Source organism: Diplotaxodon limnothrissa, linkage group LG2, assembly GCF_057381915.1.
Source record: "Diplotaxodon limnothrissa isolate DT_005_m linkage group LG2, D_limnothrissa_male_GT1.1, whole genome shotgun sequence".
In the NCBI taxonomy this organism is placed as follows: domain Eukaryota; kingdom Metazoa; phylum Chordata; class Actinopteri; order Cichliformes; family Cichlidae; genus Diplotaxodon; species Diplotaxodon limnothrissa.
This window is the reverse complement of record NC_140597.1, coordinates 2243794-2269389: the sequence shown is the minus strand read 5'-3', so window position 1 is coordinate 2269389 and position 25596 is coordinate 2243794. Positions and strand designations below refer to the sequence as shown.

Sequence of the window (25596 nt, the reverse complement as noted above, 5' to 3'; positions counted from 1 at the left end):
ACTCCAAGAACCGTATGATTATAAATATGCATATAAATATGCTACAATGAGATAGCTGACTTCATCTAACTAGCAAATGTTGTCCAGGCTACGTTGGTGATACAGTTTTTTTTAATGTGTATGATATTTTTGTCATGCGATTTTAAAGCTGGTCCTACAACCGCATCCAAGAATAACATGCAGCTTATCTCAGAACTGTCGGTGAAAATTATTCTTGGAGCTAGGTTTAATTGAGCTGCATTTTAAAGAGGTGCAATTTCACAATTTGTGTATATTTTCTAAGTTCACTATTTTGTCATGTGTTGAGAAAAACACAGATTTAAAAATTACATGGTCTAATATTTACATTTAGCATATAACTGCAACATTATTTTTTCGTTGTTTTTTTTAAAGACTCGAAAGGACTTGAAATTCAAAGTTTCAGACTTGTGACTTGACTCGGACTTTTACACCAGTGACTTGAGACTCGACTCTGACTTGCCTGACATTACTTGAGACTTGACTTGAGACTTGAGGATAAAGACTTGAGACTTACTTGAGACTTGCAAAACAATGACTTGGTCCCACCTCTGCTGTGGAGTGTCGCTTTAACAAATAAAATAAAAATAACAATCCAATTAGATCACTACTATGCAGTTCTAGTAATTCTACTAGTTCTTTTTATGAGTACTTCTTCAGGTAGTAGTGTTTATGTGCTTGTGGTAGTTTAACAATTTACACAACTCCTATCAGCACTCCTATCACTAATACTGTTTTCTCCCATGACTACTATTGTATTTTCCAGAAGAATGAAAATGACTAGCATAGCCGATAACTAGTTTTAGCCAGATCACAATCTATTAAAAGAAATACATCATTAATTTTGAGTAAAAGCATCAGCCTTTCTGTGCATCTGTAGTTTTTGGTCCAGTCTGGGCAATAAAAATCACTGGTAAAGATTAGCCATTTTGAAGTAGCTGCTGTTAGCTTACAGCGCTTCTCTCTTCTTGCTACTACAACTTTCTAATAGCAGACAGGTAGGGAGACAGAGCTAATCAGTAAAATCAGAGGACAAATCATATACAGGAGACATCTTCAGAGAAAAACCAGGATGCTAAAAAAGAGATCAACGAGCAGCTGCATGAAGCAGTGTAGCTGGTAAGAAAAGAGACAGTAGTACAGAGCAAATTACTGAACACTGATTGTTTACTGCCACCACAGTCAGAGACACGTACAATCAGCCAGCCTCCTTTGTCCACAGTACTAAACCACACCCCCTCCACTTCTAATGCTCTTTATAAACCTCCATTATCCTTCTTGCAGCATGTATGCCTTATTCCTTATCCCTGTAATCTTGTCCCATCTAATTATTCTATAACATTAAACCATGCTATAATGATAAGGTAGCAAGTTGTGAAGAGGCCAGTGATAAAAATAGGGGGAGAAAAAACCAAACAGATAAAGTAAAGGGAGATTCATACCTTAGCTGATATTATCCACTTCCTTCTGAAAATTTAAATCCAGTTGGAAAGCTGCGGCCTATGGCTTCTAACGTTAACGCAAATCTCTCCCCTTGCTGCCTCACACAGCAGTTCATCCTGCTTTTACCTCCAAACACACACACACTGCTCCTCCCCCTCTCCTCTCTTATTACACAGGCATCATGCTCCTCTATTCTACTCACACAGGCACAGCCCCGCCCCCACTCTTCACACACAGTGTTCAGTCAAAGGCTACCCACAATCCTCTGCACCACACAAAGACAAGGGGGTGTGACCAATCACACACTGCCTCACTCTGCACCAGTGTTATTTAGCCCTTCCGTCACTGCATGCATGCTGACATTCCAGTTGTGGGCGGGCTACTGAGAAGGTTGCCATGACAACGTATCCCAAGTTGCTCTTTGTTGCTAATACTTTGCAGTAGACATTTGTTGCTATAGAAGTGCAGACATAGAAGTCTGCTCTGCTCTATGTGTGTGTGTGTGTGTGTGTGTGTCCTACATCAATCCTTAGTGTCCTAACTGGGTCACACCAGAACCCAGCTGCAGTGCTGCAGCACTGACACACACGCACACATACAATTACAATTATTCACTCAGAGTCAACTCTGAATAAACTACAGAATAACTGCTTGCACATACACCGAAGATTTCAAAGTAAATATGTTAAACATTCTCTAAGAATGATCGTCACATCTGGTAAATTCAAAGTAGCCTACACTACAAGTATGAGACTAATATGATGATACCAATTCTCTACCATGATTTTGGCTTCCCACAATTAAATGAACATATTAAGAAACACTGAAAATGCATGCTCCTCAACAGAATACAACGCAGATGAATATTAGGCGCTCCATCACTGCCTGCACGGGGGATGCATGTCAATCCCAGTTCCTGCATGTTGCAATGTGAAGTTTGCTGGACTTGTCTGGACCAGTAACACCGCATTAAGACATACGAGAAAACTGAAATATCTAGCACAGCAGAAAAGCTTGGAAAATCAGCCATTGTTTGGAAATACTTTGGATTCAGCAGAAGTGATGCGAGTAGAAATGATATGCAGAGTGTTGTGGAGCCATGTGTGCACCGCCTGAAACTTACTCCACCACCAACATATAATGCCAAGAAAATCAATGCAGTTGCTAACATAAAAGCAAGCATACAACACTTCTGTGCATCCATCCAGCTGGCGCAATGAAATCACCAACCAATCGCATTCCATTGACCATTCCGATGTGTGTAAATGTTGATTACATATTTTGTGGGTGGAGCCTAATTGGTGACAGAAAGTTACAGCTGTTGCTACCAGTGTCATCACTTAACGCTGATGACACCGGCTAGGTTTAAAACTAGGTTTGTTTCGTCCAGATACTTACCGGTGCCCTCTGATAAACTAAGTTTTAGTAATGGGAAGATGTTTCCTGACCTGTACTCACTGTCGGTTCAGTGGATCAAAGGTCCAACTGGCCTAGGTTACAGGGGCCCGACATATTTGTGTGCCTTGTTAAAAAGAAACGGAAAAGAAAAAGGAAAAATTTGCGGCTTGCAAATCTTTAGATGCCTACAAACTTTGTCCTATGCAGTCACTGTCCTCGGGATTCCCATAAACTTGTTCCGCATTCACCTAGGGACCATTTTTGGCCCGAGGACAACACAAGGGACATCGAATACTGACATGTGTCAGCTGAGTTTTGTGTGCTGCAGCTGCTGAGCCAGAGGCATGGACATAAAACAGAGCTGTACAAGACGTAGGCCTAATCAAGTTTAGGTGGAGTTTATTTTCGTTATGCTGGGTACTAGCTAGCATGACAGAGTTTCTATACAGCTGGGTGGGTGCTATGATGTTACTGATGTTGAACTTTATTTTATTCATAAGGTTAGTTAGTTAGTGAATGTGTGTGTGAATGGGTGAATGACTGAATGTAGTGTAAAGCGCTTTGGGGTCCTATGGACTAGAAAAGCGCTATACAAATGCAGGCCATTTACCATTTAGTAGAATTGCCAACCGTCCTGTAAAAACGGAATCGTCTCGTATTCAGAGAAAATATTACGCGTTTTGTATTGAGGTGAGAAGGAACACAGTTTGAAACTGATCAATGATCAGCTGATCGGCTTTTCTCTCTTGTTTATTTATCGCCCACTTTGTGCCAGAAAGAAAAAAAAACAGTGGAGGTCGCGCTAAACAACAGCAGCACGTTTAAGCTTGATCAGCTGTTGTTAGAATTTATTTAATATTAATTTCTAGTATCAGCTGATGTTTGCTGGAGCCACAGCTGTAAAGCTGCTGGTCATGATGTCGGTTTGGATATGTGGTGAGAGGGAAACATGAAGATGAAACCAGGAGATGTCCTTACTGAATCATCAGAGCTGAACAGGTGATGGAGAAACAGGTTTACCTTTCAGGTGACATGAATGAGTTGAAGTTATGAACTGTTTCTGAGAGACAAATAACACCAGGATCCTTTTCTAAGTAGCTGACAGCTGGTAACTGTGCAGGGGCGGGTCTAGCAAAGTGTTGCCAGGGGGGCAGGTAGGGCATTAACAGGGAAAGGGGGGCACAAAGAAATACTTTTCTTTCTTATTCTCATTTAAAATGTCTCGCTTTTAAAAAATAATTATCTGAATCTTACAACAAACGATTGATAGATTGATGCATATATACCATCAGAACAGTGTACATCACTGTCACAACAGCGTTTATTTGCATTCAAAGGCTTTATGATTTTTCCTATAATGGCGGCCGGTCTCTAGTCAAAACGCCCGGGCCGATTTTTTGTCCCAGTCCAGCCCTGTATGCAGCTCATCTGCAGCCTGATGTTACCTGCATCTTCCTATTCAGAAGGCAGAATTTCCGAGTTCTGAGTGCAATCAAAGCACCACGACTGCAGTTTTTGTGTTGGATGTAAAAGGTGCACATGACGCTGTGACGTAGGCTAGAATCATGGCAGCAGTCAATGACGGTCCAGGCGTGGGATTTCTCTCGTGGAAATGTGCACATTATCTTTTCCTTTCTGTTGGTAGGTGGCACAGTGCACTGTGGCAAGTACGCAAGCTAGAAGACTGGTAGTCTGGCTGGGTATCCAGTAGAGCTGGGCGATAGAACGATAACGATATGTATCGCGATATAACTTTTACTCGATAGAGAAATTAAGCTATCGCGATAGACCTCGCCGCTCTTGTCCTCTTAAAAAAAAAAAAAAAAAAAAGGTCAGCCAATCCAAACTAAGTAGCGCAGAGCCGAACCAATCACAGCCGCAGCGTCACGTCGCGTGACTTGTTACGTACAGCACAAGTGCCAAGCCGCACGTGTGTTTGTTTGGGAAGCAGCCAGCGGGTAATGGAGGAAATGAGTGTGCCGACTAGAAAAATCAACCGAGCGTGACCGAAGAGAAAACAGATGATGGTTCCAATGCCGGAGAGATTGTCAAACGGAAGAGCCATAGAAGTTCCGTAGTGTGAAGGTATTTCGGCTATTTCAAGTCTGACAAAAAACAGAGTAGCGTGCACTGTAAATTGTGCCGAAAGCAAGTCTGGAAATACAATAAACTGGTGCATGCGTCACACTGTGCGCCACGTTATTGTTTCGGTGAAATGAATTTCTACAATACTGTTACTGTTAATTCTACTCTCTGCAGTGTTTAAATGATTACATACACACACAGTTACTGTCCGTCCACACATACGACTCGGTTCTGCTTCTATGCCCCAGCTTTGTTTACTTTTTCCCACCGAGGCTTCTAGACTTCTGATTGGCCAACATTTCTGCACGGTTAGGAATCTAGCGCCACCTGCTGCTTTGGCATGTTCATAGCAGCGTTTTCCTTCATTTCTGCCTTTATGTGTGGACGGGATTATTTTTTAAAACGGAAACGGAAAATCTCCGTTTTCAAAGATACCCGTGTACGTGTGGACGTAGCCTCAGTCTCTGACTGGAAGCGCTAATTCGTCATTCGGCTTTTGTCAGACTAAAGTAACTGTTAAAACTGTTTGAAAAGCTCAGCTATACAACAAGGAGAGATTGAGAATTTCCTTTTAGTTCTCAGTTTATTTGATATTGACAAAAGTTAGTCAGTTTTGTCTGTTCTTCTGTAAAACAAACTAAGATTTATTTTTAGAATTAATATTTTGTTTCTAAGTGGAATTGACAATTTAGTAGTCTGTTTCGTTTGTTCTGTTTTGAAACTTAAACGCTTTAGCGGCTGCCTTTTGTGTAGTTTGCAATATTTGCCTTTATTTATCTGAAAAAGTCTCATGTTCCTTAAGTACATCTACCCTGTTGAACTTATTATGGGAAATAAATATTTAAATAAAAACAAGCTGCTGATTATTTCACATTTTACTTGTGAGCAACGGCACATTTAAATCTTACAAATATAGTTATTTGGCTGATATCGTGATAGATATCGTTATCGCCTGAAATGAAAAAAACATATCGTGATATGAAAAAATCTCATATCGCCCAGCTCTAGTATCCAGTTACAGAAGCAACACATTAACAAGAGAAGTCTGAGTAAAACCAAAGTTACTTTCCCTAGTAACTAGTTACTTTGAAAGTAACGAGTAACTTGAAGTAACTGAGTTACTTTTAATAGAAGTATAAAGCACCCCTCCAATAGCCAAACCCATCTGTTCTCCGATTGGATTGTTAAATTTGTGATTGACATGACATTGGCCAATCAGATGAAAGGAAGAAAAAGACGGTCAAAATTCGTACTTGAAACTTGAGTGTAGAGTTTCACACGTATTTTTTGGCTAAGTACACACACAAATTCTTTTTACACATACAAAACTGATTTACAAGTACAAAATATTTATGACCACAATTTGAGCCCATAAACATACCGTTTGACTTATGAATTTGACAAACGAATAAATAATATACACTGTGTGTGTGTTTCTGTGCAAGTATACCATCAACACTGACACATATACAAGAAAACAGCCTTTGAATAGCCACTGTAGTGACCACTACGCGTGAAAGCGTTAGACAAGAATGTTGCTTTTTCTGTCAAAATGTTGTCATTTGACAAAATGGTTATCAAATGCAAACACTGATTTGTGAATGTTTGACATTTTTATTGTGTATCCTAGCAAACATAGTATTAAAGTTAGTCAAAGAAAAAAATCAACCTCATTAACTTTTATCCAAAAAAATCTGTAGAATCAATTATACAGCAGCACTGGTTATATTTTCTTTGAACACATTTTGGCATTTTTCAAGCCAGTTTCTTTAAATGCTGGCGATGACAGTGTCTGCTTCATTAAACCTAAAGACAATGCTCTTACTACTGATCCCCAAAGCATAGTTTTAGGAGCTTTGTGGACTTTATGAACCATCTTTATCTGAAATAAAAAGATGACAACCTGTATGAGAGGAAACTTCTGCTGAAAAACACCAAATCAAAATCTTAAAGTGATCATGAATGTTTTATTTCATAATACAAGATGTTTGCAACAGTTTACTAATCAAATAATCAAGATTACTGGACCCTAATTAACCCCTAAAAAAAAACTCTGGTAACAGTGTGCAGGTTGTTATGTCTCATAATCACAAAAGGAGGGATTTCAGAGCTCAGACGTGTAAAACTTACTGCTGTACTAGTAAGTTTTACACTGTCTGAAGAGTTAGGGTGTTGTTGACAGGATGGTGCAGGATCCCAGGACAGCAGCAAGCGAGGACTTCAGCTTGCTTTCTTATTCTGTTCAACCTATAATCAAAATAAGTAGGGACAAGGACATATTATTAGGGATTAACTTTTTATTTCCACACTGGCTCTGTGTTGTATACATGAACAATGATGGAACAAAGACTGGATTTTCTGCAGCCTCCCCTGCTGCAGATACTCAGTCATCACATTGCAGCTCCAGGATCTGTTAGGCTTAGCTAAGTTCGTATTCAGTGCCATTACTTTGTGCCATCATCAAATGCTTGCGTTAAAACCGACTCATAGCATCTAAACATTTACATGCCATGTCTGCTAACATGCGGCTGTTGCTAAATTTATTTTATAGTGTTTACTGTGATAAAACAGCCACTGACAACACTATCTGGGCATTTGCTGTCAGTACAAGTTCAGAACTACATGACTGAGTTTGCTTTTCCCTATAATAAACCGCAGAAACCTGAAAACTTACCTGATATAAAGTAAGCACTGCAAAGACAAGAATTTCTCTGTCCAGTCAGTCCGTTTGATGGATTGCAACCATAAAAGCCTGCGGATGGCTCCAAAAGCCATCTTTGAAAATGGTCAACGCCACTTTTCCTCTGATTTCTGTTCTAACAGCCGTCTGTACAACAGGACAGTTCTTCCTTATTCTGACTATCGCTCCAGTTATACCTATTATGCCTATTTCCAGTGTCTCTCTGCACACACGTACAGAATGACGTAACCAAGAAAGCAGTCTGTCATATTATCACTCGTGTTTTAAGGCATTCAGTTTATAGGTTATCACCTTTTTAATACATAACAGTTTAAATACCTGTATTTGTTCCAGAATAATTATATTAATACAAACACAAACACACACACATCATAATCATAATCATAATGGCCCCGCCCCTCCCTGAGCCTGGTTCTGCTGGAGGTTTCTTCCTGTTAAAAGGGAGTTTTTCCTTCCCACTGTCGCCAAAGTGCTGCTCATAGGGGGTCATATGATTGTTGGGTTTTTCTCTGTATCTATGAAGCACCTTGAGGCGACTTTTGTTGTGATTTGGCGCTATATAAATAAAATTGAATTTAATTTAATTGAATTACGTTTTTCACACATTTGTGGAATTCATACCACATTTAATTTAAATATGTATCATTGTTATTGTATTTAAAACAGTTTTAATTTTAAATTTAGTTGTAATTTTAAATCAGTATTTAAATACAACTACTACTCAGTTTGAAATAAATGCAAACTATTATCTAGTAATCTCAGACATACAGTGACATTAAAACTATTGGACCACCTTCACAACACAAGTATTAAAAGATAACTGTATTTCATGAGCCAAAATGCTAAAACTTACATCTCTAGTGTACAAAAGTTCTCTTGTCCCTGAACAAAACAGCTGGTTATTTTTGTAGAGCTGTTTTATAGAAGGTGTTTCAACTGCTCTTTTGGAGTCATGACATACACTATATTGCCAAGTATTCACTTATCTGCCTTTATGCCCATGTTGGCTCACCCTCTGCAGCTATAACAGCTTCAACTCTTCTGATAAGGTTTTAAACCAAGTTTAGGACTGTGTTTGAGTTTTTGACCATTCTTCCAGAAGTGCATTTGTGTCAGTCACTGACGTGGGATCAGAAGGCCTTGCTCACAGTCTCCACTCTAATTCATCCCAAAGCTGTTCTATCGAGTTAACGTCAATCCAGGACTCTGGTATGGAAGAACTTGATTGGTTTGGACAGTCCTGACCTGCACAAACTCAATCATCATGTCTTTATGGACCTCGCTTTATGCACTGGTGCGCAGTCATGCCGGAAAAGGAAGCAGAGAACAGTCAAAGGAGCTTGCAAAGAACTACGATGACCTGGATGACTGAGAACCTCCACAGACATGAAGCAGAGAACACATCTCCACGGCTCTAGAGTCCACTGGCGAGTAGGCAGAGGTTGACTGGTAGTTTGAGACAGAACTGGCTTTGTCCAGCTGTTTTGGGGGACATTCATCTCTTCCAGGTGCCAGTCAGTTCTTGGGCACCTGAGGCCCTGTCCTCAATGTGTACTGGGATTGCCAACCTCTGGTGGAGTCACCTTACGCTTTGGGGCTCTTGCCCATTGGCCGTGGGGGCTCTTCCCGGGGCCTCCTTGGTTATTTGTGTTGCCTTGGGTCTTAAGTGCTTTTGTGAGGCTCCGCTTAAACTATGCATATATAAAAATAAAAAAATGTAAATAAAATTGACTAACAAGAGGAGCCTATAGAGAGTTTATGGAGTTCCTCTTGGCAAAGGAAAACAAAGTGCTCTTCCTAGATGAGAAGCAAGTTCTAAAGATGCCAGTGGCAGATGCAATGATCCCATTATGTAACGTCTGAAACATCACACAAGCCAGTCTGAGTGCTCAGAGTAGAAATCTGCTATATGAATACCTGCCTATTAACCAGCTGCCAACATTTTAACTTTTACCATGTGACTGTTCTAAAGAGCTTGAAGTAGGTATGTTGCAAACCAACAGAGAAGGATAAAATACAGTAAGGTTTTGTGTATGTGTGTATAGAGTGTGTGTGTATAGAAGAGAAAGAACCAAAAATAGCCCTTGCCAGTGAAGGCTTAGGACTGCAGGGGCTGGCTCCCTAAACTAGGCCAGGGCCTTGGGTAACCTGATGGTTCCAAATTTAAGTTTGTAAAGAGAGGTTGCCAGATGTGAGAATTAAAATATGTGTCACAGATGAGATAGTAAGTAAAAATACCTTTTATATGCACAGAAACACAGGTGTGTGTGTCTGTTGTGAGGATAGCTAAGCAAAGACGAGATGGATCTAAAGTTGCATGGAAGCTGCATGAGAGGAGCTCCCATTACATCCGATTGTGTGTGTCTATATCTCTGTGTTCTGTGTATCTGTCAGGCTTCCAACAGAATGACAAAGCAAGTGTTCAAGTGTTAAAAAGGCACAACTCTAGCATGTATAACAGCAGCCTTTACATAAATTGTGAGGCTGAAACGAGGGAAGGAAGCAGAGAAAAACATCAGAGGCAAACATAAGTCCAAAAGTCCTGAATTACTCTTAATTTCTTTATACTTTGCAAGGGGAATGGGGCATAGATTCACTTTACTGAAACATCTGTAAATATATAGAAATACAGTTTAAGTATATAGGGCAAAAATCTATTCTGTTTTATTGATACAGCTCTAATTCACAGCAATAGTCGCCTTCTGTTCCATTCTCTGCCAGGATTATCCCACACTGCTTCAGTAATGTTGAGGTCCAGGTTCTGTCTGACAGGGTTTGTTTTTTGGTCCACTCTACATGGTGATGATGGACCAAAATCTCATGGCACACAGCAAAATCTCCAGTGTTAAATTAACACTGGAGAGTGTCTATATGGGTCCACACCTCTGAGTGTTAAATACAACACTGTTGAGTGTTAAATTAACACTTTTGGTAAATGGTAAATGGACTGGTTCTTATATAGCGCTTTTCCACTCTTCTGAGCACTCAAAGCGCTTTACACAACTTGTGCAGTCACCCATTCACACCCATTCGCACAAGCACAACTGACATTCACACACATTCATACTCCGATGAATGCATCGGAGAGCAATTTCGGGTTAGTATCTTGCCCAAGGATATTTGGCATGCAGACTAGGGGAAGCCAGGAATCGAACCACCAACCTTCCGATCAGTAGATGACCTGCTCTACCACCTGAGCTACAGCCACCCTTTTGACAGTGTTATATGTTTAAAAGTAACCTAGTCAGTTTTGAAGATTAACAAAGGCTAACACTGAGCAGTGCTGATTTTCTAACACTGGAATATTTCTAACATTTTGAGTTATTTTCTAGTGTTAGAAAATCAGCACTGCTCAGTGTTAGCCTTTGTTATAGTGATGGGTCGTTCGCGAACGAAATGGCTCTTAGAGCCGGCTCTTTGACGTGAACGACGCGAGCCGGCTCCTTATCGCGAGCCGTCACGTGGGTTTTTTTTTTTTTTTTTCTTTCTCTCAGCCTCTCTCTCGCACTTTTTTTCCGCTTCACTCTGCACGCGAGCCTTGTGCTTTACGCTGGGCAGAGGGGGGAGGGGCGGTAGTTACACTCAGTAGCACAGGAACAGAGCCAGAGAGAGAGAAAGAGAGGCAGGGACAACAACATTAGAAAGGTATAGTAATCATCCACAACTATTTTCGGTTGTAGATGATAAAGGATTGAGAAAGTTTATTCATGCAGGTCCATATGACAGAGAATATGCATGTTCTTTTAGTTTTCATATTATAATTTATATTTAATTGTGTTGTGGTTTGCAGTGTTTTGTGTTCTTTTCACTTTAAATTTGTGAAAGGAAAAAGCTGAAAATTTAAATAGTTAAAACTTGAAATGTGAATAGTTGATTTTTGTATTATATGATTTATTTATTACATTTTATGTGGAGTGAATAAATAAAAGTATATTTACGGTGGCCCCTAGAGACAAAGCACATACAAACTTCAAATCACGTACGAACTCTGAAGCATGTACAAACTCAAAAACACGTAAAAACACGTACAAACTCCAAAACACGTAAAAACACGTACAAACTCCGAAGCACGTAAAAACTCAGAAGCATATAAAAACTCAGAAGCACATAAAAACTCAAAACACGTACAAAAGACAACAGAAGTGCTCCAGGATGCTGGGCGCAGTGTTGAGCCTTTGTTATCTTGTGGCTACACAAGCCAGCAAGTACCAACGACCGGATTTGGTGTGTGGTAATAACAGGTAAATGAACTTTTTTTTAAATTATTTGAATATATATATGAGTGCCTGTGTATAAATACACAAACAATACACACATGCTTTCAATTGTGTAATTTAAGTGATCTAGTAGCTCTGCTTTGGAAGTTCAGTTCATGCTAGAAATGTGTTTTGGAGTTTGTACGTGTTTTGTCTCTAGGGGCCACCGCATATATTTATATATAAACATATATAAATAAAACCACTTGTTTTTATGTTAGTAATTCCTTTTGTGCATAATTTTATATTATTGTTAATAATAAATTAATTAAAGCAACAAAACAACCTGAAGAGCCGGTTCGGAGCCGAAAGAGCCGGCTCTTTTTAGTGAGCCGAACCGAAAGAGCCGGATCTCTAAAAAGAGCCGGAAATCCCATCACTACTTTGTTAATCTTCAAAACTGACTAGGTTACTTTTAAACATATAACACTGTCAAAAGTGTTAATTTAACACTCAACAGTGTTGTATTTAACACTCAGAGGTGTGGACCCATATAGACACTCTCCAGTGTTAATTTAACACTGGAGATTTTGCTGTGCACTTTTCTGCAATCACTATTCTATTAATTTTGACATGATCCCTAATACCACTGACTGAAATGCCTCCACTGATTTTTACAGGGAGTGCAGAATTATTAGTCAAGTTGTATTTTTGAGGAATAATGTTATTATTGAACAACAACCACGTTCTCAATGAACCCAAAAAACTCATTAATATCAAAGCTGAATGTTTTTGGAAGTAGTTTTTAGTTTGTTTTTAGTTTTAGCTATTTTAGGGGGATATCTGTGTGTGCAGGTGACTATTACTGTGCATAATTATTAGGCAACTTAACAAAAAACAAATATATACCCATTTCAATGATTTATTTTTACCAGTGAAACCAATATAACATCTCCACATTCACAAATATACATTTCTGACATTCAAAAACAAAACAAAAACAAATCAGCGACCAATATAACCACCTTTCTTTGCAAGGACACTCAAAAGCCTGCCATCCATGGATTCTGTCAGTGTTTTGATCTGTTCACCATCAACATTGCGTGCAGCAGCAACCACAGCCTCCCAGACACTGTTCAGAGAGGTGTACTGTTTTCCCTCCTTGTAAATCTCACATTTGATGATGGACCACAGGTTCTCAATGGGGTTCAGATCAGGTGAACAAGGAGGCCATGTCATTAGTTTGTCTTCTTTTATACCCTTTCTTGCCAGCCACGCTGTGGAGTACTTGGACGCGTGTGATGGAGCATTGTCCTGCATGAAAATCATGTTGTTCTTGAAGGATGCAGACTTCTTCCTGCACCACTGCTTGAAGAAGGTGTCTTCCAGAAACTGGCAGTAGGACTGGGAGTTGAGCTTGACTCCATCCTCAACCCGAAAAGGCCCCACAAGCTCATCTTTGATGATACCAGCCCAAACCAGTACTCCACCTCCACCTTGCTGGCGTCTGAGTCGGACTGGAGCTCTCTGCCCTTTACCAATCCAGCCACGGGCCCATCCATCTGGCCCATAGACTCACTCTCATTTCATCAGTCCATAAAACCTTAGAAAAACCAGTCTTGAGATATTTCTTGGCCCAGTCTTGACGTTTCAGCTTGTGTGTCTTGTTCAGTGGTGGTCGTCTTTCAGCCTTTCTTACCTTGGCCATGTCTCTGAGTATTGCACACCTTGTGCTTTTGGGCACTCCAGTGATGTTGCAGCTCTGAAATATGGCAAAACTGGTGGCAAGTGGCATCTTGGCAGCTGCACGCTTGACTTTTCTCAGTTCATGGGCAGTTATTTTCCTCCTTGGTTTTTCCACACGCTTCTTGCGACCCTGTTGACTATTTTGAATGAAACGCTTGATTGTTCGATGATCACGCTTCAGAAGCTTTGCAATTTTGAGACTGCTGCATCCCTCTGCAAGATATCTCACTATTTTTTGACTTTTCTGAGCCTGTCAAGTCCTTCTTTTGACCCATTTTGCCAAAGGAAAGGATGTTGCCTAATAATTATGCACACCTGATATAGGGTGTTGATGTCATTAGACCACACCCCTTCTCATTACAGAGATGCACATCACCTAATATGCTTAATTGGTAGTAGGCTTTCGAGCCTATACAGCTTGGAGTAAGACAACATGCATGAAGAGGATGATGTGGACAAAATACTCATTTCTCCCTCCCATTCTACTTTTAAATACTCTAGGAACAACAAGTAGGCCTGCAGTGTGAGAGCAAAGTGCTCTAATGATGTCTTGAAGATAGGATGGCACCTGATTTTTCTAGACATTGTATGTTAGAAGAAGGATTAATTCAATTCTGGATTTAACAGGGAACCAATGAAGAGAAGCCAATACGGGAGAAATGTGCTCTTTATTTTTAGTCCCTGCAAGTATTCTTGCTGCAGCATTTTGGATCATGGAGGTGGCAGTACCATGCTGTGGGGATGTTTCTTTTTTTTTTTTTTTTTTAGCAGGAACTAGGTGACTATTTAGTGTCAGGGGAAAGATGAATGCACCAATGTAAACATCCTTGATCTGCTCTAGAGCTCTCTGGATCTCAGACTAACAGAACAGAATGACTCTAAGCGCTCTAAGCGAGGACAAGAAAGAAGTGGCTTTGGGACCACTCTGTAAATGTCCTTGACTGTCCCAGCTAGAGCCCAGACTTGAACCTGATTGAACTTCTCTGTAGAGATCTGAAAATGTCAGTGCACTAACACTGCCCCTCTAACGTGATGGAGCTTGAGAGGTTCTGCAAAGAATAATGGGAGAAACTGCCCCAAAATAGGTGTGCCAAGCTTGTACAGACTTGAGACCATTATTGCTGCCAAAGGTGTTTCAACTGAGTTTTTAAGAAAGGCTTTGTATATATACATGCACAAAATGACATACAATATATATATATATATATATATATATATATATATATATATATATATCCATCAATCCATCTTTTTCCGCTTATCTGGGGCCGGGTCGTTGAGGCAGCAGTCCAAGCAGAGAAGCCCAGACCTCCCTCTCCCCAGCCACCTCTTCCAGCTTGTCCGGGGAAACACCAGGGTTTTCCCAAGCCAGCAGAGATATAATAATTCCCAGTGTGTCCTGGGTCTACCCCGGGATCTCCTCCCAGTGGGACATGCCCAGAACACCTCACCCAGGAGGCATCCTTGTCAGATGCCCGAACCACCTATTATTCAAATCACATCACAACACAACACACACTGACCCCTGAGTCCCCGTGTTTTTAACTCGGCGGACGTGATTAAGGATGCCGACCACCGCAGACCGCGCCCCACCACATACCCCCATCGCCCGATTGAGGCCGGGGAACCACCCAGCTGAACCTACACCCCACCGCGAGTGGGAGGGGGAATCAGCCCGGACCGTCAGCACCCCTGGGGCCCGGCCAAGCGACTGGGAGTTGCGAATCCAGGTGGCCGCCTGCGAATCCAGCAGCGTTGGCCAAGCTGGTTCGGAGGTCGGCCGCGTGGCAGGTGGACGCGGCGCGGCCGGCACAGTCGTGAGTCCCAGGTCATAGGCGGCTTGGCAGATCTCAAGCATGGTGCACACCTCGATGGCCAGCTCCAATCGAGCAGGTTCCCCTGGCACTTGGACGTCTGTCTCCTTGTGCGGCTTCTTCATCACTGTCACCGCTCCCGGCTCGAGCAGCCCTTCGCGCGGCTCCTCTTCCTCCGGCCGACGCAGCCCCTCACGCGCCTCGTCCACTGCTCCTAGCAGGAGCAGCTCTTAACCCGGCTGTTCCCCCTCCTTCAGCAGGCGCAGATCCCCGCGCGCCTCGTCTGCCACCTCCGGCTGCTGAGGTGCCTCATGCGGCTCCTCCACTGCTTCACTGCCCTCAGGACATACCTGTGGGGGTGGCGCCCAGGCCCAGAGCAGCACCGCCAGCTCCCCAATCCTTTCCAGGTGCTGCTCGGTCCGGTCCCGCAGCTCTTCCTGCTGGCGACGCACCTCCGCCACCTGCTCCCGCTGGGCGGCTGCCATTTTGGCCACCCTCTGAGCCAGCTCCTCCCTTCTCCCGTCACTCATGAACAAGACCCCGAGATACTTAAACTCCTCCACTTGGGACATGATTCTGTCCATAAAAATTCCGAACAGAATCGGTGACAAAGGGCAGCCCTGGCAGAGTCCATCACCCACCAGGAACGAGTCCGACTTATTGTCGGCTATGTGGACTGAGCTCTTGCAACAGGTGTATAAGGATCGAATGGCAGGGCTCTAGAGTGCGACCAATTTGGTCGCAAATGCGACCAAATTTTTCAGTGGTGCGACTAAAAAAATATATTTGGTTGCACCTGTGCAACCAACTGTTCCGGTAGCAAAAGAAAAAAAAAAAAAAAATCTGCAACCTTCCCTGTGGTCAACAACAGACACACATTATGCCCCTATCGTGGACTAAACCAATCAGAGATAGTCAGGGGCGGGACCTCTCTGATTGGCCGTGGTCCAGTTGAAAGTGCAGGTGGAAGTGGGAGGTGAGTAGCTTGAATAAAGCGATATCAATTCATTAAATCCTGACTTTTAAATATAACTGTGTTTTGCCAGAAACGCCAGATTCTCAGATTAAAGCTCACAAAACCATTTCAACAACAACCAAACAGCAGATGAGAGCAGGTACACGGACTCCACACAAAGACGTAAACACAGACCCGACGCATCAGAATCAACTTTGTCTTTCTCGGCTTTCTCGCCCGACGGCCCGTAGACGGACACGCTGTCGGAGCTTAGCGATCCTGATGCGTCCGGTCCGCGCTGTGTTTACGTCTTTTTGCGCTGATTCTGAGCTGCAGGTTTTGTCTCTCCAACCAAAATCCACCGAGCCTGCAGCAAAAGAAGCAGCAAACTGCGCTTCACATTTGATCAATGTCGTCATGAATTTTGCTGTTTTGCTTCCACGACTATTAAAATCACACTTCATGCACAGCTAGCTCTCTCTCTCTCTCTCTGTACTTCAAGAACAGTTTCCCGTCTCCAATCTCTGTTTTCTGTATTATTCATTGGCTTATTACCCACCAGTCTACCGTTGTTTACAGTGCTGTGGCTGCTGTCTTTTTCTTTTTTTCACTTAAATGACCTCGGACAAGAAAGCCTATTTTTTCTGTTGTTCAATACTGAAGAAATTTAAACTTTATATGCAGAACATTGTAGAATATTTTTAAGGTTATCTGCTATAAAAAGCCAGACCAGGAAAATCTCCTTCATGTTTTTCTGTGTTTTATTCTCAGTTACTTTCACACAAAGGCATCTGCTGTGATGTTCACAATTCTGATGAAGTCAGTGCTGATAAATGATCAGAATTATAATATTTCTGACTGTCTGAGGCTAAGTTGAATCGAATCGGGACTTTGAAAACCGGAATCGAATGGATTATAGAAATAAGTGATGATACCCAGCCCTAGTGAGCAGCCTAGGCACGACAGAAGTGGATGTAGCTGTAATAGGAAAAGAACTATTGCTAACTTTTCTGTTAAGTTAAGGCCTGATCCTTCTGAAATTCATAGCCAGTGCTCTGACACGGTGTCATCAATCTTTGAATGCTGAAAAAGCACAGTGTATCCAGAAAAACACATTATATTAATTATTATAAAATCTGTGTGCGCCTAACTTTTGTACCGGTACGCCTAACTTTTTAAAGTTAGGCGTACCGGTACGCCCATGGCAAAAAGTTAGTCTAGAGCCCTGAATGGTCAGTAGCAATGGGCCAAACATCCCATACTCCCGATGCACCTCCCATAGGACACCCCGAGGGACACGGTTGAATGCCTTCTCCAAGTCCACAAAACACATGTAGACTGCTTGGGCAAACTCCCATGCACCCTCGAATATCCTTAAGAGGATAAAGAGCTGGTCTAGTGTTTCACTACCAGGACAAAACTACATTGTTCCTCCTGTATCTGAGGTTTGATATGTATGTATATGTATATATATACACACATATACATACGTATATGTGTGTATATATATACATATATATATATATATATATATATATATACACATATACGTATGTACACTCAACAAAAATATAAACGCAACACCTTTGTTACTGCTCCCATTCCCCATGGGATGGACGTAGAGACCTAAAATTCATTCCAGATACACAATATAACCATCCCTCCCAAACAGTGGTCACAAATCAGTCCAAATGTGTGGTAGTGGGCACATCTGCTATATTGAGATAATCCATCCCACCTCACAGGTGTGCCACATCAGGATGCTGATCTGACATCATGAGTAGTGCACAGGTGTACCTCAGACTGCCCACAACAAAAGGCCACCCTGGAATGTGCAGTTTTTTGCGCTATTGGGGGTCTGGGGACCCAGAACCGGTCAGTATCTGGTGTGACCACCATTTGCCTCATGCAGTGCAACACATCGTCGCATGGAGTCTGTCAATTGTGGCCTGTGGAATGTTGGTCCACTCCACTTCAATGGCTGTGCGAGGTTGTTGGATATTCGTGGGAACTGGTACACGCTGTCGTATACGCCGGTCAAGCACATCCCGAACATGCTCAATGGGTGACATGTCCGGTGAGTATGCTGGCCATGCAAGAACTGGGACATTCTCAGCTGCCATCTGCCCTGAACAATGTGAACCATGATTCATCCGTGAAGCGCACACCTCTCCAACGTGCCAGACGCCATCGAATGTGAGCATTTGCCCACACAAGTCTGTTACGGCGACGAGCTGGAGTCAGGTCAAGACCCCGATGAGGACGACGGGCATGCAGTTGAGCGTCCCTGAGACAGTTTGTGCAGAAATTGTTTGGTTGTGCAAACCAATTGTTCCAGCAGCTGTCTGGGTGGCTGGTCTCAGACGTTCTTGGAGGTGAACCTGCTGGATGTGGAGGTCCTGGGTTGGTGTGGTTACACGAGGTCTGCGGTTGTGAGGCCGGTTGGATGTGCTGCCATATTCTCTGAAACGCCTGTGGAGATGGCTTATGGTTGAGAAATGAACATTCAATGCACGGGCGACAGATCTGGTTGACATTCCTGCTGTCAGCATGCCAGTTGCACGCTCCCTCATTGCTTGTGGCATCTGTGGCATTTTGCTGTGAGACAAAACTGCACATTCCAGGGTGGCCTTTTGTTGTGGGCAGTCTGAGGTATACCTGTGCACTACTCATGATGTCAGATCAGCATCCTGATGTGGCACACCTGTGAGGTGGGATGGATTATCTCAATATAGCAGATGTGCCCACTACCACACATTTGGACTGATTTGTGACCACTGTTTGGGAGGGATGGTTATATTGTGTACCTGGAATGAATTTTAGGTCTCTACGTCCATCCCATGGGGAATGGGAGCAGTAACAAAGGTGTTGCGTTTATATTTTTGTTGAGTGTATATGTATATATATATACACACACATATACGTATTTTTATGTGTATATATATGTATATATATACATATATATACACACATAAAAACACCCAGCACGCCCCTGCGGGCGGTTTATCCTTCAAGCTCGGGTCCTCTACCAGAGGCCTGGGAGCTTGAGGGTCCTGCGCAGTATCTTAGCTGTTCCCAGGACTGCGCTCTTCTGGACAGAGATCTCCGATGTTGTTCCCGGGATCTGCTGGAGCCACTCGCCTAGCTTGGGAGTCACCGCACCTAGTGCTCCGATTACCACGGGGAGCACCGCATTTCATCTCCGAGGAAGGGATCCCAGAGAGAAGTAAAGCAAGTGTATAAGTTCATCTCTGAATGTTTGTAAAGCATTCCGACGTTAAGTTTAACAACCGATATGTGGAGCGACTGCCTCTTCTCTCTCTCTCTCCTGCTGCTACTTCAATCACGAAACTGATCAATGATCAGCTGATCGGCTTTTCTGTCGTGAGTCCGTCTCTCTTCTCTGTTTTTGGTCCACTTCGCGCCAGAAAGAGGAAACCAGCGGCTGAACAACAGCAGCACGTTTAAGCTTGATCAGCTGTTGTTAGAATTTATTTAATATTACTTTCTACACCAGGATCTTTTTCTACGCAGCTGACGCTGGTAACTGTGCAGGGGCGGATCTAGCAAAGTTTAGCCAGGGGGGCCGATAGGGCATGAACAGGGAAAAGGGGGCACAAAGACATACTTTTCTTTCTTATTCGCAATTAAAATGTCGAGCTTTTAATAAATAATTATCTGAATCTTACACCCAAAGTTTTAATCTGATGTAAAATGTATAGAAGTCCATTACTGTATATAGTAACTGTTAAGTCTAATATACTCTAGTAAGCTATAGTACTTTTTTCTTTGGGAAGGTACCATCTGTGCAGTCTGCAGTTCTGTTGAAGAAAGATGTTGAATCTGTTTAATTATTCTTGAAAAATAATTTAACTCTGTGCATTTTTTTTTCACACTGCATCAAATTAAAGTTGATTACGTCGATTAAGCATCATGAGGTGGAGGGTGATACGTATGACCTCTCAGCTAGGTTCTAGCCAATCATTTTACGTTTCCGAGGATAGTAGGCGGGCCCAGGTACGTACGTTCTTTTAGAGCAGAGCAACAGATTAAAAATGCCCAAGGCGAAGCGGTCAAAGTCTGGCTGTACTTCACAGCAAAATATGCAAACTCAGCAGCAACAAGTGCTTTAGCTGATACTGTGATACTGTCAAAGGAGGTAACAACTCAAATCCGATGAAACACCTGGCGACGCATAGCGTTTTTTTAAAAGCAGAGAAATGCGCCGTATTTGATAGCTTGCTGCGAGACCTCACACCTCACACATCTACTGCGGGTGTGGTGCCTGTTATCGGACCCGGAGTTAGCAACATCCCCCAAAAACCCGAAGAGGAGAGTCCTGGCCCCTAGCCCTGCCAGTGTAGCAGAAATGATGAGGATGATGATGCAGCAGCAGCCGTTCTTCTCTGCGTGAGTAGCTTAATGTTGTTCGTGTGTAATTTACGTTGAGTAGGCTAACCACGTTATTACATTAATGCATGTAAGGTGAACTAGCAAACACCATCATAGCTACATGCGGCTGTCTTCTTGTTTGATGGCAGATACTCCCTTCACCCTGGCCAAAAAGGCTAAAATGACCAAAGAAGAAGTGGAAAACAGTTAAACATGAGAGGTCAAAGGAGCTTGCAAAGAAAAGCGTCTGGACTTCTTTAAGTTGCTTGAAGACGTTTCACCTCTCATCCGAGAAGCTGCTTCAGTTCTAAGGTCAAATGGTGGAGAGTCCCAGATATAAACCTAGTGGGAGTTTCCCCCCACAGAGGGACAAAAGGACCCCCTGATGATCCTCTAATCGCCTGAGCCAAGGTGTGAAACTGGGTGTGGGTCCCAATCAGCCAGAGTTTCGGGTGAGCTCATTGTGAAACCTGGCCCCACCTTATCATGCGAATTCCTGAGGTCAGATGGCCCAGGATGTGAGTGGGCGTTAAGGCGTCTGGGAAGGGATCTCAAAACTGGATTATAGATGGCAGAGAGTTGGTGTCGTAAACCCCGCCTCTGTTCAAAGATGGTCGCTCACAGTGGACATAGATGGCTTCTTTCACTCCTCTTTCAAACCATCTGTCCTCTCTGTCCAAAATGTGAACATTGGCATCCTCGAAAGAGTGTCCTTTATCCTTAAGATGCATTTTGGACAGAGAGGACAGATGGTTTGAAAGAGGAGTGAAAGAAGCCATCTATGTCCTCTGTGAGCGACCATCTTTGAACAGAGGCGGGGGTTTACGACACCAACTCTCTGCCATCTATAATCCAGTTTTGAGATCCCTTCCCAGACGCCTTAACGCCCACTCACATCCTGGGCCATCTGATCTCAGGAATTCGCATGATAAGGTGGGGCCAGGTTTCACAATGAGCTCACCCGAAACTCTGGCTGATTGGGACCCACACCCAGTTTCACACCTTGGCTCAGGCGATTAGAGGATCATCAGGGGGTCCTTTTGTCCCTCTGTGGGGGGTCACTCCCACTAGGTTTATATCTGGGACTCTCCACCATTTGACCTTAGAACTGAAGAAGCTTCTCGGATGAGAGGTGAAACGTCTTCAAGTAACTTAAAGAAGTCCAGACGCTTTTCTTTGCAAGCTCCTTCGACTACGATGACCTGGATGACTGAGAACCTTCACAGACACTTAAACATGAGAGGTTTTTGGACAAAGTTTGTGTTTTTTCCATTGTTTAAGCACTGCTTCCAGCCAAGAGTGATACCATATATGTCCTATAGCTGCAGAAAAGGCTAACATTGTTATCTTTTTACCAAAAAAAACAGCTGAACATGAGAGGTTTTTGGACCAATTTTGTGTTCTCCATTCTTTAAGCACCGTTTAAGCACCGGCACCGTTTCAAAAGTACCGGTTTGGTACTGGTATCGGATAAAACCTAAACGATACCTATCCCTACTCGAGATGAGTACTGTCAGTGCGCCTCAGGGTGGCTGTGGCTACAATGTAGCTTGCCATCACCTGTGTGTGAATGGGTGGGTGACTGTGTGTGAATGGGTGGGTGACTGGGTGTGTAAAGCACTTTGGGGTCCTTAGGGACTAGTAAAGCGCTATACAAATACAGGCCATTTACAGGCCATGAGAGGGGCCTGTTGAAAAAGCCTGGCTGTCTCATGGTAACATACAGGAGTCATCACTCACTGTAAAGGTGACACAGAGTGCCCAAACTTCATGCATTACCACTGCATCAATCACCAACAGGCGTTACATGCAAAGGTGATCGGGCATGTCATGACTCCCGTCGTGAAGATCATAAACAGCATCCGCTCCAGAGCTAAACAGCACAGAGCATTCAAGGTGCTGTTGAAGGAGCTGTCAGCTGACTGTGGTGACCTGCTACTAAATCCCGTGGCTCAGCACGGGATGGATTTTGCTTTGTTTTTTGTCACTTTTGGGTGAAATCAGGGAGTTCATGCAATCCAAGGCGATAACATAACGCTGCTGGAGGACAGTGAGTGGATACTTGACCTTGCATTTTTGATGGACATTACTGGGAAATTGAACCATTTCAACTGTAAGCTGCAAGGCAAAGGTAAGACTGTTGCTGACATGATAAGTGCTTTAAATGCATTTAAAGCCCAGATGAACATCTTCTCTGTGCATGTACAGAGAAATGCACTTTCCCTCTGTGCAGATGGTGCTGAAAGACAACGCTTCTGCATCTGAGACTTTTGACAAAGTTGCAGAAAAGTACTCTCAAGACCTTGATCATTCATTTCCAATCCATTCATGAACGTGGACACAGCATGCATTGCTGAGCAACTAAGTGCAATGTTCAGCTTTATGCTGGACAGGTGGAAATCGAAATTAGAACACAGCAAAATGACCTCCAACTCAAAGCCAAACTTTGGGTGCCTTGTTGACACAGAAAAGTACAGTGGTGTATGCACAGCATCTATGAAGGTTGCCAGCCTGTATGGTTCAACCTGTCTTTGTGAATCAGCCTTTTCTGACATAAACTTCATCAAGAACAAGCACAGAACACGCCTCTCTGATGCACATCTGCAAGACTGAGAGCTGCGGTGTCAAGTTATACCCCAGATTGCAACACACTGGTGAACAGCAGGAAATGCCAGGGTTCCCAGTGGCAACATGGCAGTGTCATGGCAAAGCTGAATTTAATTATTGAAAAACAAACGTGTTCATTGAATGTAACATTTGATTTTTTTTAGAAAATCTGCAGATTTTGTGACAAGTTCAGTAAAATCTGAAAGTTGATTTTTGTATGTTTCATACTTGATAATCTGTGCAGACATGGTGCAGTGCATGATTTGTTCAACATTGTTAGCGGCAAGTGAAAACGTTGCAGATTATTTGAAAATGTAAATACTTTAGAGATTTATAGAAAGAAAGTGTGTATATGTATCTGTTTCCTACCTTCTTAAAGCATTGTTTGTAATTATTGTGAGAAATCATTAACAGAATCAGTGTCTTTACAGAGATGAATACCTTCAATTATTAATAATAACATATAATTAAAAGTAAACTGAGCAAATTTGTTATTTCAGAAGTGTAAAGTATCAAACTGGTAGCCCTTCGCATTAATCAGTACCCAAGAAGTAGCTCTCAGTTTCACAAAGGTTGGTGACCCCTGATTTACTTACCCCTGAGTCCAGTTTACTGTAGAAGACTTCTCAGGATGAAACAGACACCCAGGGTTGGAAGCACATGCCCTGTCTGCTTTCAGTATTGCTATTCCAACCCTATTCCCAAAGAGATACAGCCCAGTTTCTCTTTGACTGCAGCTGTTGATTAAAACTGTCAATCATTATGTACTGTCTAAGTTTTACAGCATCAAGTCACTAATGAAAAACAAACTTGTGAGAAACATGTACCCTTGATCCAACACCAGCATTAAAACAAGTTCTCCAGTTGTTGTTTCAGTCTGAGCTGCCGGTCCTCTAACATGAGTATGAAGACTTATTCTAAATGCTCTAAACAACAGAATAATTCAACTCTGTCTTATTTCATCTGGGCCAAATTGTGTATCCCCGAAGATGCGCGATTATAAAATATACAAAATAAGACAATAACAAAGTGTATTAGGCGAATATAAAGTGATATTTACATTTTTCTGCTAGGAGATTTAACACATCATAAGCTACTTGTCAGTTATGACGGCCCTTAAAATAAACACTGGTGCTCAAACTAAAGACATTTCCAAGTGACACAACAGGCAGTGCACATGAAAATGGCTCTCAGCGTCAAGGTGCTGTATTAAGCTTCAACAATTGTATGGGATATCATTACCATAAGTACACAAGACTAGGTGTAGAGGCCTTACCGAGGTATTTAATGGTGAATCCCCGAGGCGGATTAAGAGACCTCCGCATCCATCCCTCCCTCAGTACCTCCAGGTGGTCTTCCTTGCCTTGAATTAATAGCACATGCTCGTCAATCCATCCCAGGAAGAAAGTCTCGGACACGGCCTCTGTAATCCGCTGGTTCCATACATGATGCTGGGTATTTTCTGCTTTAAAATCGGCAAAAATCTCATAGCCGGTGTGGTGTCTCGGGAACTCGTCGCTTTCAGACACCCTGCCCCCTAACGCCTCCCCAGCCCCGACCCTGGATAGCACTATAGCCAAAGAATGGGGAGCTATCTGCAGGAAAGGCTCCATTGTCGCATCGGCCTTCTAGCTCTCGGTCGAATACACTACAATCGTTTTATTCATCTCTAACAACGTCGGGCTGAACGGAAAACAAACAGTCCATGTTGGCTGGCAGTGCAGCTACGTTTTGCGGCAGCCGCATAGATTATAGTTGTATTTCATGAAGCTAGTCTGCTAGCTGCAGTTAGCTCTTTAACCTTACATGTACCCAATTTCTACATTTTAAGGTCCGTCTTCCTGTTCGGGCGGAATGTAGAGCCCCGAAACCGAACACGAAAATTAGTGTTGATTCATCTCGAGTGCTGTCTAGCAGGAGAGGACATGATTCATTCTCGATTTAAACCTCGTTGTTGCGCCTGAGATCTAGAAATATTGCTACCTAGCTGGATGCTAACATTTTAATCAATTCACCCCGGCAACAGATGCGGCGGCGCCCCTCTTCTTAGCAACAGACAGCAACGCAGTTTCGTGGGTCAGTTGGCTTTGATTTGCCAACCTTTACGATTAAGGGCCAGGCGTAATTTTCAGTTGTCAGATGATCGTGTCGAGTCTTGCGATACGCTTTAAACAATACGTAAGAATACAGCTGGATGCAGGACTGTCTCATCCAGGTACAGTGGTGACAGACGTCGCTACG

The 25596-nt window shown here is 42.7% G+C and overlaps 1 protein-coding gene across 1 annotated transcript in view; it reads right to left on the bottom strand.

The window, feature by feature from the left end:
• The window catches only part of stox2b (storkhead box 2b), a 55149-nt gene extending 30175 nt beyond the window's left edge, over nucleotides 1–24974 (bottom strand). Inside the window, exon 1 of the mRNA XM_085365435.1 lies at nucleotides 24632–24974. Within this exon, the coding sequence (XP_085221561.1) occupies nucleotides 24632–24968 (337 nt within the window). The 5' untranslated portion in view covers nucleotides 24969–24974. The remainder of the gene's footprint in view (nucleotides 1–24631) is intronic.
• Nucleotides 24975–25596: the final 622 nt, after the last annotated feature.